The 16,335-nt window shown below is 31.4% G+C and overlaps 8 protein-coding genes across 8 annotated transcripts; 4 read left to right on the top strand and 4 right to left on the bottom strand.

The window, feature by feature from the left end:
• Positions 1-393: 393 nt before the first annotated feature.
• On the top strand, positions 394-2,118 carry DFA_06489 (uncharacterized protein; the record flags this gene model as incomplete). Its single annotated transcript, XM_004362133.1, has 1 exon — positions 394-2,118. The coding sequence occupies one exon, from the start codon at positions 394-396 to the stop codon at positions 2,116-2,118; it is 1,725 nt and encodes a 574-aa protein (XP_004362190.1).
• A 169-nt stretch (positions 2,119-2,287) lies between these two features.
• Positions 2,288-6,584, top strand: DFA_06488 (HAM group protein; the record flags this gene model as incomplete). The annotated part of the gene is made up of 11 exons (XM_004362132.1): positions 2,288-2,311; positions 2,536-2,681; positions 2,812-4,336; positions 4,367-4,487; positions 4,598-4,629; positions 4,706-4,935; positions 5,097-5,209; positions 5,298-5,485; positions 5,580-5,895; positions 5,953-6,144; positions 6,223-6,584. 11 exons carry the CDS (start codon positions 2,288-2,290, stop codon positions 6,582-6,584), a joined length of 3,249 nt encoding a protein of 1,082 aa, XP_004362189.1.
• A 180-nt stretch (positions 6,585-6,764) lies between these two features.
• DFA_06487 (radical SAM domain protein) lies at positions 6,765-8,351 on the bottom strand (the record flags this gene model as incomplete). The annotated part of the gene is made up of 1 exon (XM_004362131.1): positions 6,765-8,351. The coding sequence occupies one exon, from the start codon at positions 8,349-8,351 to the stop codon at positions 6,765-6,767; it is 1,587 nt and encodes a 528-aa protein (XP_004362188.1).
• Positions 8,352-9,584: 1,233 nt separating this feature from the next.
• Positions 9,585-11,068, top strand: DFA_06486 (HAM group protein; the record flags this gene model as incomplete). The annotated part of the gene is made up of 4 exons (XM_004362130.1): positions 9,585-9,699; positions 9,775-9,965; positions 10,041-10,641; positions 10,704-11,068. 4 exons carry the CDS (start codon positions 9,585-9,587, stop codon positions 11,066-11,068), a joined length of 1,272 nt encoding a protein of 423 aa, XP_004362187.1.
• Positions 11,069-11,391: 323 nt separating this feature from the next.
• Positions 11,392-11,977, bottom strand: DFA_06485 (uncharacterized protein; the record flags this gene model as incomplete). The annotated part of the gene is made up of 2 exons (XM_004362129.1): positions 11,392-11,494; positions 11,532-11,977. 2 exons carry the CDS (start codon positions 11,975-11,977, stop codon positions 11,392-11,394), a joined length of 549 nt encoding a protein of 182 aa, XP_004362186.1.
• A 960-nt stretch (positions 11,978-12,937) lies between these two features.
• DFA_06484 (uncharacterized protein) lies at positions 12,938-13,441 on the bottom strand (the record flags this gene model as incomplete). Its single annotated transcript, XM_004362128.1, has 2 exons — positions 12,938-13,130; positions 13,386-13,441. The coding sequence occupies 2 exons, from the start codon at positions 13,439-13,441 to the stop codon at positions 12,938-12,940; spliced, it is 249 nt and encodes an 82-aa protein (XP_004362185.1).
• A 437-nt stretch (positions 13,442-13,878) lies between these two features.
• Positions 13,879-15,034, top strand: DFA_06483 (patatin family protein; the record flags this gene model as incomplete). Its single annotated transcript, XM_004362127.1, has 3 exons — positions 13,879-14,206; positions 14,288-14,590; positions 14,658-15,034. 3 exons carry the CDS (start codon positions 13,879-13,881, stop codon positions 15,032-15,034), a joined length of 1,008 nt encoding a protein of 335 aa, XP_004362184.1.
• Positions 15,035-15,105: 71 nt separating this feature from the next.
• On the bottom strand, positions 15,106-16,130 carry DFA_06482 (uncharacterized protein; the record flags this gene model as incomplete). Its single annotated transcript, XM_004362126.1, has 2 exons — positions 15,106-15,753; positions 16,128-16,130. 2 exons carry the CDS (start codon positions 16,128-16,130, stop codon positions 15,106-15,108), a joined length of 651 nt encoding a protein of 216 aa, XP_004362183.1.
• Positions 16,131-16,335: the final 205 nt, after the last annotated feature.

The following is a 16,335-nucleotide window of genomic DNA, read 5'->3' as shown; positions in this document are numbered from 1 at the left end:
ACATTTATCACTCTCTAATTAATAATTGACCAACCAAAATTAACTTTAGTCAATCAAAGTCTTGTATAAAATATTTTACCAACTTTCAAAAAATCAAAAAAAAATAAATAATTTTCTTTACACTTCAACGATTTATTCAAACAGTTTGAAACAAGTGTAAATTTTGGATGTGATAGCACCCAAAATATCTTAATATGAGTTTGGAGGATGGTGAAAATCTATCTTGCATCCCAAAATTTTGGGCAAAAAATACAATAAATTGGACCTGTTTTTTTCAATTTTTTTGTTTGTAAGGGGAAACTACACATTCTAGTTGTCTTTTTGATGAGTGTTATTGTAATTGTGTACTCTTTCTTCAAAATTAAAAGGAAATAACTCAGTTAATATGTTAGGATGAGAACAACAAAAAGAACAACAACAACAACAAAAGAAAGTTATCAAGTAGAAGATGCAATTGTTTGTGTTTCTAAATACATTCAAGCAATGATTATTGACATGTTGATTAATGATAGTAATGATAAAGATCACTATAGCCATCATGGATTTCATGTCATTTCACCAGAGAATGCATCATATTTAATGCTAAACAAAACACCTAAAAAGAAAGAGACCAAATTTGTTTCATTCTATGAACTAGCAGACATTGCAATGGTATCTAAATGGTGGATGGAGGTGGCAAGTCAAATTACATCAAAAAGTATCGAGATTGATGGTCCTTTGAGAGGATCATACTTTTCAAAGAGAATAGAGTCGTTCAAATGGAATGTGTACAGTGGTAAAGGAAAGGAAGTTGACCGTCGTATCAACTATGACAATTTTGATTATACAAGATTACCTAGACTACTACCACACCTAAAGACACTGGATATCGTTGGAGTCAATTTAGACAAGAAAGCAGTTAGAGCCATCGTTCAAGTCATCAATCTATTTCCTCACATTCAAGCCACCTTTGATTTATCTGAAGATCATAATAGAAGAGGGGAATGGCCATCAGGAGTCAAGTTTACAGGAATCAAACCAGTGGTCTCTATTAAATCGGTCGATCACTATGGTTACTTTGATGATCCACCAGTCATTGAAACCTTTCATCGAATGATTTACCGTCTACAACCAACTACTATTCACATTGGGTCTGAAATTGGATCTAGAATTGGTGAGATTGATCATTACAACTACCAAAGATTATTCCCATTTCTCAAAACATGTACACAACATATCAATATTGAATATGACTTTATTGAACTGAGATATCTAAAAGATATTGTAAATACTGATTCATTCAATCATACTCAATCACTCAATACTGGTATAGTGGTTATGTGTCCTTTGGAAGAGGAATTGAATGGAGTCGTCAAAATAGGAACTTGTTCAAAATGTACTTATGGATTATTCTTTGTCCAAGATACTCTAAAAGATTGGGACCAACTATGCACTAATCTCACCAACAATACATCGTTGAAACAACTCTGTTTGGGGGATCGACATGGACCAAGAAGACCCTCATCAAAAAACAGATTTGATGACCGATGGTATCTAAAAAAGATTCTTGATTATGAAGAAATTGAAATGGAATTAGAAGAAGAAGAAACCATTCAAACCCCTTCCGTCTCGGTCGAAAGATTAGTATCATCATTTTCACCCATTTGGCAAACAAACAATACCATTGAACTACTTGGATTATCAAATCTAGCTAGAATCATTTCACCTCTATTTTTTGATAGTTTGTCGCTCAACCACAGTATCACAATATTAAAATTGACCAATGGTACTTTGGAAAAAGAATATATTCCATCATTTTGTCAATTAATCATGACCAACCAAACAATTAAAGCATTGGATATTAGTGGAAATCGTTTGGCACCAAGTACCGACTTGAATCAAGCATTCCAACAAAACAAATCGATTCAAATATTGAATATCGCAAATAATCAATTCAAAAAGGATATATTTGATTCATTATTGGAGAGTGATTCAGTTCAATACTTAATGATCGATTATTATTTGTCAGATTATAAGCAACACCGATATTTTATTGAATCAAAGTCATTGATTAACTGTTTCAATGCTAAGAGTGTAGACACAGTCTTCACTCCATATTATTCTCCATTTTTTGATTAACCTTTTCTCCATCTTTAGTTGAACTTGACGAATTTATAAATATTATTTTTATTATTTATTTGATTTATTTGTATTTAATCAATAAAAAGAATATGACTTTATACTCAAGTTCAAAAAAAGAGAGAGAGTGTAGATGGGGCAAGTGGTAGAGAGATGGAAGTGTAACGTAATGACAAGACAAAAATTAGACAGAGTAAATATGACGGGGGTATGTAGATAGTAGATTATCGAATATGAGTATATTTATACACAACTCTAGTCGAATGATGACTTCTTGTTGTGGTAGTTAGTTCCCCTGGTTACTAACTACTCAGTTTATTAAGAATGATAAATACATTGGATCTAGATAACATTCCATCACTATCTAAATTATTAATGACCAACAAAACAAATCGATTAAAATATTGAATATTTCAGGTAATCAATTTCATAGAGGCATTGGATTCATTATTGGTGGGTGATAGTATTGAATATTTAATAATCGATCAAGAATTGGCATGTCCTCAACAAATGCATCCATATTTTATAGAATCAAAATCATTGATCAAATGTTTTTCATCAGAGTATGGAGACTTTTACTTCAACTCTTCCATTCTTTTGGATTAGTCAATAAATCAATCAATCATTGATACAATAAAATAATGTTTTGTCATCAGTTTCTATTTTAATTCCAACCTGAAAAAATAAATCTAGATTTATGCAAAGACGAATGATCAAAGAGACTCATTGTCAATGTATACATAATATAGATAATAGTATGTCAAAAACAATAGATAATCAAATAGATCATCATCATGATGATGATGTTGGTTGTATACTTTCGAAATACATTCAATCACTGATCATTGAAAAGGTGATTCATTGTCGAGGTGTTAAAGATCATTGTAGTATTGATGACGATCATGGTTTTCAGATCATAAAACCACAAAAAGCATTATATCTAATGATCAACAAACAACTCGAAAAGAAACAACCCAAGTTTGTTACATTGTATCAGATTGGTAATATTGCAATGGTATCTAAATGGTGGATGAAAGTGACACTACAAACTGCAACAGACTTCAAGATAAATGGTCAGTTACAAGAATCATACTTTTCAAAGACTGCTAAATCTCTCAAATGGAAGGTAACTGGTAAAGAAGAAGAAGGAGGAGAAGAAGACCAAGGAATATATCAACCATCATTTTATGGCAACTATGAAGAATATGATTATTCTGTATTACCCCCTCTATTTCCACAACTACAATCAATCGATATTATTGGAGATAAATTGGACAAGAATACTATAATAGATATTGTACTAGTCATTAACTCATTCCCACAGATTCAAGTTAACTTGAATATCACAGTTGGTAGGATACTGGAATGGCCAGATAATGTCTTCTTTCAGGGGTATGATCCCATCACTGTCATTACAACTAAAAATGGATCTGATCAATACAATCATTACTCAGAATCAGGAACCGATGATTATCTTCAAATGTTAGATGACCTGAAACCAAAACACATTAATATGGCAATTGATAATGGTACAATTTATCATTTAGATTACCAATCTATATTAGATCATTTATCAAAAACAACTCAACATATCAACATTGATAATGATTTTATAGAGTTGGTTTATTTAAAACACATTGTATCTGATTCAACATTCAATATTCAATCTCTTAAAACTGGTATATCTCTATGTAAATTGGAAATGGAAATGAACCAAGATGATGGTGGCGATGGTGATAGATATGGACCATATTTTAATAGTGAACCTTGTTGTATTTTTCAACTCGAATGTGAAGATACACTAGGAGATTGGGATCAACTATGCACTAATCTAACCAACAATACAACTTTTAAACATCTTTTTTTGGAAGATTATCATACAAGGATCTCCCAAGGCCATTCTAAACAACCATCAATTTCAAATGAAAGATTGGTATCTTCGTTTGACCCCATTTGGCAATCAAACAATACCATTGAACTACTTGGATTATCATCACTTCCAAATATCATTTCACCAATGTTTTTCTCGACTCTGTCTCTCAACCAAAGTATAACAACTTTAATGTTGACATGTGGTACATTGGTTAAAGAATATATTCCATCATTCTGTGAATTATTATTGACCAACCAAACTATCAAGGCATTAGATATAAGTGGCAACCATTTGTCACCAAGTACAGAGTTGAACAATGCATTTAAACAAAACAAATCGATTAAAGTATTAAACATAGGTTATAATCAATTTAAGCAAGATATATTTGATTCATTATTAGAGAGTGACACTGTTCAATATTTACTAATCGATTATAAAATGGCAAATGAATATCATCAACACCAATATTTTAATCAATCAAAATCATTGATTAAATGTTTTATTTAATGTTGACAAAATATTTTAAAAATAAATATATTAGATAATAAAAAATAAAGAGTGGAATATTCGAATGGTATACCAATTGGCGTACCACTAAATTTTAAGGTACTCCTGGATGGGCCGAAGTTCAAAAATTTGTAAAAAAAAAAATTAAAAAAAAAAGAAAATTTTCAACGGTAACTTCATTATTTTTGTAATAATAAAACATAAAAGAAGAAGCAAGTAAAAGTAAAAGTACAATTATTAAAAGATATTACTCTACTTTACTTTATTCTCTTTGTTCTCCTCAATACTCTTTTTTTCTTCAATAGTTTTACATTTTCATCTTTAATACTCAACAACAAAAATCGACTTTTTTTTAGAGCTTGCTACTCTATAGAGAAACAACAACCTCTATATATTTTACATATTATACTATACTCTAGTCAACTTATTCATCCTTTGTATATATAAAACTCTCTTTTAAAACAAAAGTACATTCATTCATTCATTCCTCACCGCAACACTCCTCTTTGTTTCTCGCTCTCTCACAAACAACATCAACCCTTTTTTCACTTTTTTTTATTTTTTTCAACCAACATAATAATAATACTTCAATTTCAAGAATGTTGGATAAATCACCTGCTGAAGAACCAACCTCTTCCATAGATCCACAAGCAAACAGAAAAATATTGGATCCTGGTTCTAATATTTATTGTAAATGGAGAGATTTATATCGTATGTACAAATTAAATTAATCAACAAATGAAATTGACAAATAATAATAATAATAATAATAAATATTAATTAATTATTTTTTTTTTAGATAAATGTGAAATTATTGAAAGAAAAGAATCAGAATCACTTCCAGGTACATATGATTATTATGTTCATTATCATGAATTTAATCGTCGTTTGGATGAATGGGTTCATGAATCAAGATTTGATTTTAATAGAATAGAAAATGATCCAAAGTCTGCTCCTGCAGCTGAAGTTCAACCTGCTGATAGTGGGGTATGTATTAAATTAAATAATTAAATTAATTAAATTAATTAAATTAATTATTTATATATTTAATTAATTTTTTTTTTTTTTATTTAACTTTTAGCATAGATTAAAAAGAAAATTAAATGAAAATAATGAAGATACGAAATTATCAGCATTGGAAAAAGAACATGAAGAAATAACAAAAGTAAAGAATATTAATGTGGTTGAATTGGGACGATATGAAATAGATACTTGGTACTTTTCACCATACCCAGAAGAATTTGCCAAATGTGAAAAATTGTATCTATGTGAATTTTGTCTCAAATATATGAAAAAGAAAACAACACTCAATCGACATAAACTCAAATGTCATCTACGTCATCCACCTGGTAATGAAATCTATCGTAATCAATCAATATCAATGTTTGAAGTTGATGGTAAAAAGAACAAAATTTATTGTCAGAATTTATGTTTGTTATCCAAACTATTTTTAGATCATAAAACACTCTACTATGACGTTGAACCATTCCTCTTTTATGTAATGACCGAATGTGATTCACGTGGTTGTCATATGGTTGGATACTTTTCCAAAGAAAAAGATTCACCCGATGGTTACAATTTAGCTTGTATCCTAACATTACCACCCTATCAAAGAAAAGGTTATGGTAAATTATTAATTTCATTTTGTATGTAATCTAAAGTAGATAAAGGTTGGAAACATAATATTCATTTATTAATCAAATTATTTTTTTTTTATTTATTAGCATATGAATTATCAAAAAAAGAAAATAAAGTAGGAACACCAGAGAAACCATTATCAGATTTGGGATTGTTATCATATCGTTCTTATTGGGCTCAAGTATTATTGGAGATTTTAAGAAAACAAAAATTGGTCAGTTTATCAATCACTGACATTTCCAACATGACGTCAATTCGAACAGAAGATATTATCAGTACATTACAATCACTCAATCTTATTCGTTATTGGAAAGGTCAACACATTATATCAGCAACACCCAAAGCAATTGAAGAACATCTCAAAGCATACTCTAAACAATCAACTAGAATTGAACCAAAATGTATTCATTGGGCTCCAATGAATCCACCTTCAACAAAAAGAAGATAATAATAATAATAAGAGTAGATGTAAAAATATAATATTAACTTGTAATAAATTGTTTTCTAAAATTTTATTTAATCTAATTATCATTATCATTATTTAATTTAATATTTCTTTTTCTAATAATATTCTTTTAGAATATTGTTGTTGTTGTTGTTGTTGTTGTTTTTGGTTGTTGGTTGATCTTTAATTATTTAATTGAATTCTTTGATTATCAATTTCTAATTGTTCAGATAATTTAGTCATTTCTTTCCAATCTTGGTAGGTAAATGAAGGACTGGCAACGACATGAGGTATGTCGACGAGCGAGTCTGGGGTTGATTGTAGTCGAGGGATAATATTATTATCCGAGACTATTTCGTTGGATTCGATGATTCCAAGTTCGTGCTTGCGATGAAACAAAGGTGTTCCTCGAAGAAGCATTAATGGGAACGCATGAATCACAGCGTTGTTGGGAGCGTGCGTACGACAGAAATCAATAGTCTCTTTGAATGTCTCTACCGTTTGTAGTGGCAGACCATAGATGAGACTGATTTCAGTCTGTATGGCACGCTGTCCAACCTCTTTGAGTATTTGAACAACACGTTTGATGTTGTTTGGTCGATCAATTAATTTTTGTTCGGCCGCATGAATGGTCTGAAGCCCAAACTCTAAAACAACCTGGCAACCTTGATCTTTGAGTCTTGACACTCTGTCGAGAAATGGTTCCTTTACCATTTCCAAACGACATTGAAGCGACAGCTTTCCAGAGTAGCGTCCGCGTAAGAGTTGGTCAAGTATCTCGAGATAGTTGGGGCCAGAGTTAAAGATGGGGTCTAGTACAGCCAAGTCTTGAATGACTGGGTTGTTGGTGATCCATTCAGATTCTTGTAGTGTCCGAGTGAGCGACATGTGTCTACGCACGTGCGAGTCAGAGTCAGAGTCTGATTCACGGTGTTGACAAAACGCACAACGAAAGGGACAACCACGTTGAGTCTCCCACCGCATAAATCTCTGGGGTTTGATAGTGCCACTGAGAAATGGGGAGGGTAGAGTCTCTAGATCGGCGGTAGCTGACAACCCTAAATCGGGAAGTGCTCCAGCTCGATGTATTCCTTTGGTTTTATTATTATTACCACTGCTACATGGTGTAGTACCACCAACCGACGTCGGTTTACTAGTACCAGTACTAGTAGCGATCATGGTTGGAGTTGAAATCAAAAGGTCGTCGTCGACGTTTGATTTCATTAAATCTACAATGGCAGATTCAGCATATCCACGGATGAAATAATCTACTTCTGGATAGTAGGATTCAATATTACTTTTGAGATAACTGGCTTGAGGGCCACCCAAAATAATTCGGCCGGGGAAACGATGCTTTTTGAGGTTACGGAGTATTGCTTTGGTGCTGTGTTCGTTCCAAACGAATGCGCCCAAAGCCACGTCGGTTCTGCCGTCCTCCCTGACATTATTCATGATAAAGTCAGTGACAGAGTCGGATGAGAAATCTGGTGCGTTGACGGACCACGATCTCTCAATCACATCGACTTGATGGAGACGGAGATTGGTTAATAGCGATGCATGCCCAAGTGATAATGGGGGATCTTTTGGTCTCGTCCAATCTTGTGATACGAGTATTAATTGCCTTTGCCCTCCTCCTCCTCCTCCTCCTCCAAACAAGGGAGAAGGAGGAGGAGCAGCAGGAGCAGAAAAAGAATAGAACCTTTTAAAGTAGTTAAAGTTCTTTGCTAGTCTTGTTGTTATTGTATTTCCTTTTTTTAAACTATTTATCATTTATCTTGATATATATATAGATAATTAAATTAATTTGATAGAAGAATGAACCAAAGTATTGAATATTTGGGTTGGTCGAGAGCAATGGAAAAAATAAATACAAAAAAAGAAAAAGAAAAATCCTTTTTATAATAATATCTTTTCTTTGGTACCTTTCTTCAAATTCCAAGTGATTTTTCAGTCAAATCCCGATCATTACATACAGATCGTTTGGTAGATACCGATGGGAAATGATTTATACATTTATTGTATTTATCCATACCTACCAAACTATCTGTATGTAAATCGATCAATATTTTCTACTTCCATATCAGGATTAGATCGAATAAGAACATCGCATCATGACAGCCCATACAAAGGGAGAGAAGCTGATCCATACCTAAACGATGCACCAATTGAATGGGAAGACAGCGCACAAAGCATCACCTCACAAAAGGTAGAGGAACGAGTTATATATGAGTAATATTCTATCTAATCATTTAGGGCTTTTTGATTTTAATACAAACAAATACTTTGTTGTTGTCATAACCTATTGCAGTGCCATGGCAGTGGTGATTCTTATGCTCTTGACATTGTCCTCGCAGAATAAATGAAAAAAATAATGTATGCTCTTTCTCTCTACCGATTCAAACAGTAAAAACATACGCTTACTGTTTGAATACATACACTTTTAATAAATAAATATGTATGATGAATGATACACTTTTCTTTGATGGTAACACTTTAAGTGTTTGTTTCTTCCTGAAGTTCATTTGTTAAAAATAAAAAAAAATTCTTTTTTTTTTTTTTCTCCCTCTACTTTGTATGATCATACGCCTCATCTCTCTACACATAGATTGATTGGATAAAAGTAGTCATACATACTCTCAACTCACTATCTTTATAAAAAGATAACTTTATTCTAGTCTTTAGCACAAGTTTATCTTCAATATTGTATCTTTACCCTTTAAAATAGACAACCTTTCTTGTTTATAAATTCATCTCATCTTTTTTTTCTATAAACGCGTTTTTTCCATCAATCACTCTACTATTAACATATCCTCTCTCTCTTTAATATACTACACACACGCATCAGTAGTCATTCATTCTTTTTATCAACCATTTGTATATAGTCTATTTATTCTGTACATTCATTCATTCATTCAATCACTACATCATCTCTCATCCGACAAAGTTCATCTTTTTTTTTATTTTTTTCAACCAAGCCAACTTAACAATATTCATTTCAACAAGATGTTGGATAAATCACCTGCTGAAGAAGAACCAACCTCTCCCATAGATCCACAAGCAAATAGAAAAATATTGGATCCTGGTTCAAATATTCATTGTAAATGGAGAGATCAATATCGTATGTACAAATTAAATTAAATTAAATTTGAAATTGAGGAAATATTAAATATTAATAATTAATAATGATTTTTAGATAAATGTGAAATTATTGAAAGAAAAGAATCAGAATCACTTCCAGGTACATATGATTATTATGTTCATTATCATGAATTTAATCGTCGTTTGGATGAATGGGTTCATGAATCAAGATTTGATTTTAGTAAAATAGAAAATGAACCAAAGGCTCCTCCACCTCCTTTGGCTGAAATTCAAAATGCTGATGGTGTATGTATAAAAATTAAATTGTAAATTAATTATTTATATTAATCTTTTTTTTTTTTTTTTATTTATATTTTATAGCAAAGATTAAAAGTAACAAGACATTATAAAAGAAAATTTGATGAGATTAATCATATTCAAAAAGGAGAAGATGATACAAAATTATCGGCATTGGAAAAGGAACATGAAGAAATAACAAAGGTCAAGAATATAAATGTGATTGAATTGGGACGATATGAAATAGATACTTGGTACTTTTCACCATACCCAGAAGAATTTGCCAAATGTGAAAAATTGTATCTATGTGAATTTTGTCTCAAATATATGAAGAAAAAGAAAACACTCAATCGTCATAAACTCAAATGTGACTTGCGTCATCCACCTGGTAATGAAATCTATCGTAGTCAGTCATTATCAATGTTTGAAGTTGATGGTAAAAAGAATAAGATCTATTGTCAGAATCTTTGTCTTTTGGCCAAACTATTTTTAGATCATAAAACACTCTACTATGACGTTGAACCATTCCTCTTTTATGTAATGACCGAATGTGATTCACGTGGTTGTCATATGGTTGGATACTTTTCCAAAGAAAAGGATTCACCCGATGGTTACAATTTAGCTTGTATCCTAACATTACCACCCTATCAAAGAAAAGGTTATGGTAAATTATTAATTTCATTTTGTATGTACAAAAGATAAAGAAGAGTAGTATTATTTAAATATTAATATTATTTTATTTGATAGCATATGAATTATCAAAAAAAGAAAATAAAGTAGGAACACCAGAGAAACCATTATCAGATTTGGGATTGTTATCATATCGTTCGTATTGGACACAAGTATTATTGGAGATTTTAAGAAAACATAAATTGGTTAATCTTTCGATTATGGATATATCCAGTATGACATCGATACGAACAGAAGATATTATCAGTACATTACAATCACTCAATCTTATTCGTTACTGGAAAGGTCAACATATTATATCGGTTACACCCAAAGCAATCGAAGAACATCTCAAAGCATACTCTAAACAAACTACTCGAATTGAACCAAAATGTATTCATTGGGCTCCAATGAATCCACCTTTATCAGCAAAAAAAAGATAACCTTAAAAATAAATAATAATAACTAATATTAATATAATAATAATAAAGAAACTTTGAATATTATATTTACACCATAACATTACTATATTATATACATTTATTTTGATTCACAAATACTCAATAATTAGAATCTCATTCGATATCAATGACCGCCAGGGTTAATATTGGGTAGGTTGTTTTCTAAAAAGTAACTATAAAAAGGGTCGTGATCATAAAGTGTATGTTTACATGTTCGAAACCATCCCTTGTCTAGTAGTTCTTTGTATTTGGTTTGATGGTAAGTCTCCATAAAACACAGAATTTTACTGTTTGTCTGATTTAATTTACTCTGGAGTTGTTGAGGAAGTTGTACATTTGCATTCTTGGTTATAGCTCCTCCAAATACCTAATAATGAAATGAAATGAATCAATTTAAATGATGAACAACTAATACTTATTTATGTATCATTTAGTTACCATAAACTTTTCAATGGTATCATTGTAAACAACATCAACATAGACCGACCCCTCTATTGCATCAATTTTAAAATGATATCTTGTAACATGTATAGTAGCAATACTATTATTCAAATCTTCTATAGTACGATCTATTCCAATTAACAATTGATTCAACGGTTCTCCAATTACTTTGACATAACCAATTAATTGAGGATTGAGACCTATCATTCTCTTTGCTTGAATCAAGATTGACTTGTTGTCAACAGATAGGGATTGTCTCTTTAACCATATATTCATGTTTGTTAGTGTCCAAGAAGAGTCATCCAAATACTCTTCAGTGATAAACTCACGAGATGTCATGTGAGGTTGTAAATAGCCTACTCGAAGATCATCATCGACTGCGAAATGATAGCATTGTTCTTGTTGTTGAGTAGTAGTCGTATTGATATGTATGGTTGGTTGAATAAACATATTATTGTATCTTTGCTTGGCACAAAGAAGAATAAAAAGATATGAATCAAATCAACAACCAATTTGTGTCAATGTCAAATGATAAGTTGAGTATCGAACAAACAAACAAACAAACAAACATATTCTATCTATCTATATATTTGTATTTATATTATCATAATGAATAATGTCTGATGTGACATGTGTGTCTAAATCACAGCCACTATCAAAAACATACTTTCAAATTCAACCCTGGTTATTATTACTATTCTATGTTTGTTTGGGGGATAGGGTTACCGAGCAATACTTTAAAAGGTAGGTATAGATCTATCTCTGGAGGGGTAAATTTGCCTTTGAGACCTGCAAACAAAAGTCTTTTGTGATATTTCGGTTGTGAGCGATAAAGTCTAAAGAGGTTACAAGCCCGTCGACAAATCATCATCGATCGCAGTATTAAATGTGCGGGCTTGTTTGGGAATTAGGTGATCAGATATCTTCTGAGTATGGACTGGATGACGTATGTGTGGTCGAAATTTCGAGCCCATTCAAAATAATAGTTTGAAAATTAACAACTTGCCCATCGGTTACACGTGTTCTCCTTTGATTTTTTTCGTCAAACTTTGGGATCGTTGGTTTGTTTTTTCGGTCAACGCTAAGAATCTGTCATAAGACCACCTGATTCTTTGGAATGATGACGTTTATCAAACTTTTTTTTTTTCATTTCTTTCAAAATATCTTAAGAGTCCATCAAACATAAAAGAGCACTTATTCCGTCTTCTTTTCATTAATTCCATTCACAAATAAATAATATATAAAATGGTAAGCATAATATCTCTATATCATATAATATCTCTCTATAATATAATCTATCTATCTATCGCGATGTAACGATTTTTGCTTTTACTAAAAGTTTAAAAAACATATTACTTCTTCTTCCCCTTTAAACGCTTATAACATAAATACTAATCATACTATTATTTTCTAAACTTTAGACTCACTTCCACGTTGTCTACTGGTACGCCCACGGTTCTTTGCATCACGAAAAGCATCACGACCACCATCACGCTGAAAAGGTCTTCCACGACCAAAAGCACCACGACCACAACCACGGTGTTGCCCTCGTTGACCACCACGGACATATTGCTCACGTCCACACCCACTCCCATCACCACCACTTCAAGTCTGACTTTGAGAACCAAGTCCATCACCACTTCAAGCATCACCACCACGGTCACTAAATAATTGGATCTCAAGTAACCACCTCGGATCTAATTATGACAATATTGTTGTATAATTTGAAATCAAATAAATAACTTTTTATAAAAATTGGTTATTTAATAATTAAAAAAAAAAAGAGTATTTATTATTCATTTCATTTAATTGATCAAAATATCGGTATCTATTGCGCAGGATGGCGAGATCACTTTGCAAAATTTCATTAACCTTTTCACAGGTTGAACAACTTTGAAATGCTTCGGATCCCATTGTATCTTTGCAGGGGGCAGGCATAACAACGTTTCCCTCTTTCATAAACACCAACATGTCGGCATCTCGAGATGAGGAGAGGAAAGAGAGATAGATAACTTAACTGTTGCAACACAACACATAATGCGGGAAATCAACTTCTTCCTTTGAAAAATGCACCATTGGAAAAAAGCGCTCCCCCTCCTTTGGCATTGCACGATTACAGATATTTATTACAATTTTTATTCCGAGGAAATGTTCTCACTTCTTTGTGCTCTTTCTTTAAAGAGTTTTTTTTTTTTTTTTTTTTAATGCAATGGTTAAGATCTTCTTCTGACCGTTCATCTCTCTCTTTTATTTAAAGTCGTTCTACACATTTACATTTTTGTATATATTTTTTGTAATATTATCTCTTTTTTTTCACTTTTATATAATCTAAATATTCATATTTTTAAAAGATGAAGTTTGATTATTCAATTTTAATATTAATATTTTCAGTAGTCGTATTGGCTACTGTATCTGCAGCTGTATCATCATCGTCATCAGGCGATTCATCAGTATGCAGAGCTGTATCATTTTCAGGTGCTGGTGATAGAGGTGCCTATGAGGCTGGTGTTGTTGCTGGACTTGTCGATTCCAGAGACCCAGCCGATTTAATGTGGCAGTTTGCTACTGGTATTTCAGCCGGCTCAATCAATGCTGCCGGTATGGCAATGTATAATATTGGAAATGAAGTTGGTGGAAAGGATTTCCTTGTTAATCAATGGTTAGGAATTAATAAGAGAGGTAACATTTAATAATCAAAATATTATTTATTTATTTTTTATATATTTATTAATTTGATTTCTTTTTTTTAATTTATTTTAGATATTTATACTGATTGGAAAATTGGAGGAGTTGTAGATGGATTACTTTTCCAAAAGGGTATTTTTGACAACACAGCATTATATAATTTCATGGGTAATGTTTTAAATGTAACTGCATTGCAATCATCTACTCGTGGATTATTGATTGGCGCAACTGATATTACAACTGGCCTCTTCCAACGTTTTGAAAAGAATGAAACCAATATTGTTGATTGTGTAGTTGCATCTGCTTCCATTCCAGCTGTATTCCCACCCGCTCAATTTTGGGGTCAAACCTTTGTTGATGGTGGTGTTACTTATATGAGTAAGTTAAACTATTGTATAAATAATAATTTTACATTTATTAATTTTTGTTTTTTTTTTTATTTTAGCACCAATTTCAGATACAGCAAGATTATGTCAAGAGACTGGAGCTGAAAAGATTATAATTGATGTAATTGTAATTGGTAATCCTACATTACAAGAGGATTGTTCAAATTATACCAGTCTCCCCATTTTAATGAGATCGGCATCGATTGTCCAACACAACATTGCTATGAAGGATATCGAGACTGTTTTCCAAGCCTTTGATAATGTTCAAGTCAATCTTTTCTATCCATCACAATCTTTACCAGGTTATTTCTTGGGCTTTGAGTACAGTAAGATCATGGTATCCATCGGTTACAAAGATGGTCAAGATGAAAATAATGTTATTACTCTTACCAATGATAATTACAAAGAAATCATTTCAAAATTATATTATAAATAAATCATTTATAAATAATCACATCACTTTATTTAAATTGTTTAATTTTTAATCTTTAATATTTATTATTATTATTAAGAAATAGTTGATATGATTAAAAAGAATAGTGATAGTGCTATTGATATTGATATGGTACTTGATGATGAAGAATGGTCTGATGTGTTGGCACCACCCACACCTCCATCACTACTTTGATTTGATGGAGCCTCTGTTTCGTTGGCATGAAGGTTTGGGTCAGGTACACCCAATTCTCTATATGATACATAGATCATACCAAACATTTGAGATGGATAATGTTTACAATAGTATCTATAGGTTCCATTGGTATTGAAATGATGTGTAAAATTATCTGGTTTTTGATAGAGTGGATCGGAATTTAGATCCTCTGAATCAAATTCTCTGGCATAAACTGGTGCATCGTGTGTTACTGTATGATTCAAATTATCGGTTGTAAACCAAATGACAATGTCATCTTGATCGATATTTAGTGTTGGTTGTTGTCCATTTATAAAATTCCATTCAGTCATTCGGATCAACTTGGATGCCATGACCGCTCCTCCATAACTGTAATCTCCATAGCCATTTAATTTTAAAGATAATAATACAATGATTGATAATATAAATATTCTAATATTCTTTAACATTTTTTGGTTTTTAGAGAAGGATAATAAACATAATTTTTCTTCTTCTTCTTTTAATTCTATTCTATTTTTGAAAGCTAGCTAAAATAATAATATTAAAAATAATAAAATAAAATTTTTTAAGGGGATCATCATTGCAAGCAAGAAATCGGTTAATGTTAGTATAAATAAATCTACGAGTTGTAAAGTTACCAAATTTGAAAAAAATTTATTAATAATTCCCAACAACTAGAATGAGAAATGTTTGTGGTGTGGGTGTCTGCTGTGAACGTGGCATAGGAAAAATAAAAAATAATGTAAATTAAATTTGATTAGTTGAAATTTATAATTAAAATTAAAATAAAGATATATTTTATTATCAGATGATTAATTATAAAGATAAAGAAGTCCAAAGTTGTTAATTTTGAGAGTCTAGACAGACACTAAGAATGTTTTTTAAAAAATAATATAAAAACCATTTATTTTTGAATAATATGGAGTGTTTTTGTTTTTTGAAGAACACACTTTTAAAAACACACACATACAACTCCATCATTGACACACTCTCTTAGATATATATGGTTGTAGAGCGCTCATGCATATGCATATAATTCCCACCATGCAACATTTCACTTCATTGTGGGGGTAATCATATGATCGACCCTACTTTCACTCACTTGGATA

The sequence above is a fragment of the Cavenderia fasciculata genome (genome assembly GCF_000203815.1).
Source record: "Cavenderia fasciculata unplaced genomic scaffold Scf_Dfasci-G-p-12c09.r1-3, whole genome shotgun sequence".
Lineage (NCBI taxonomy): Eukaryota > Evosea > Eumycetozoa > Acytosteliales > Cavenderiaceae > Cavenderia > Cavenderia fasciculata.
Note: the sequence above shows the minus strand (reverse complement) of the source record. Positions and strands in the feature narration are given on the sequence as shown.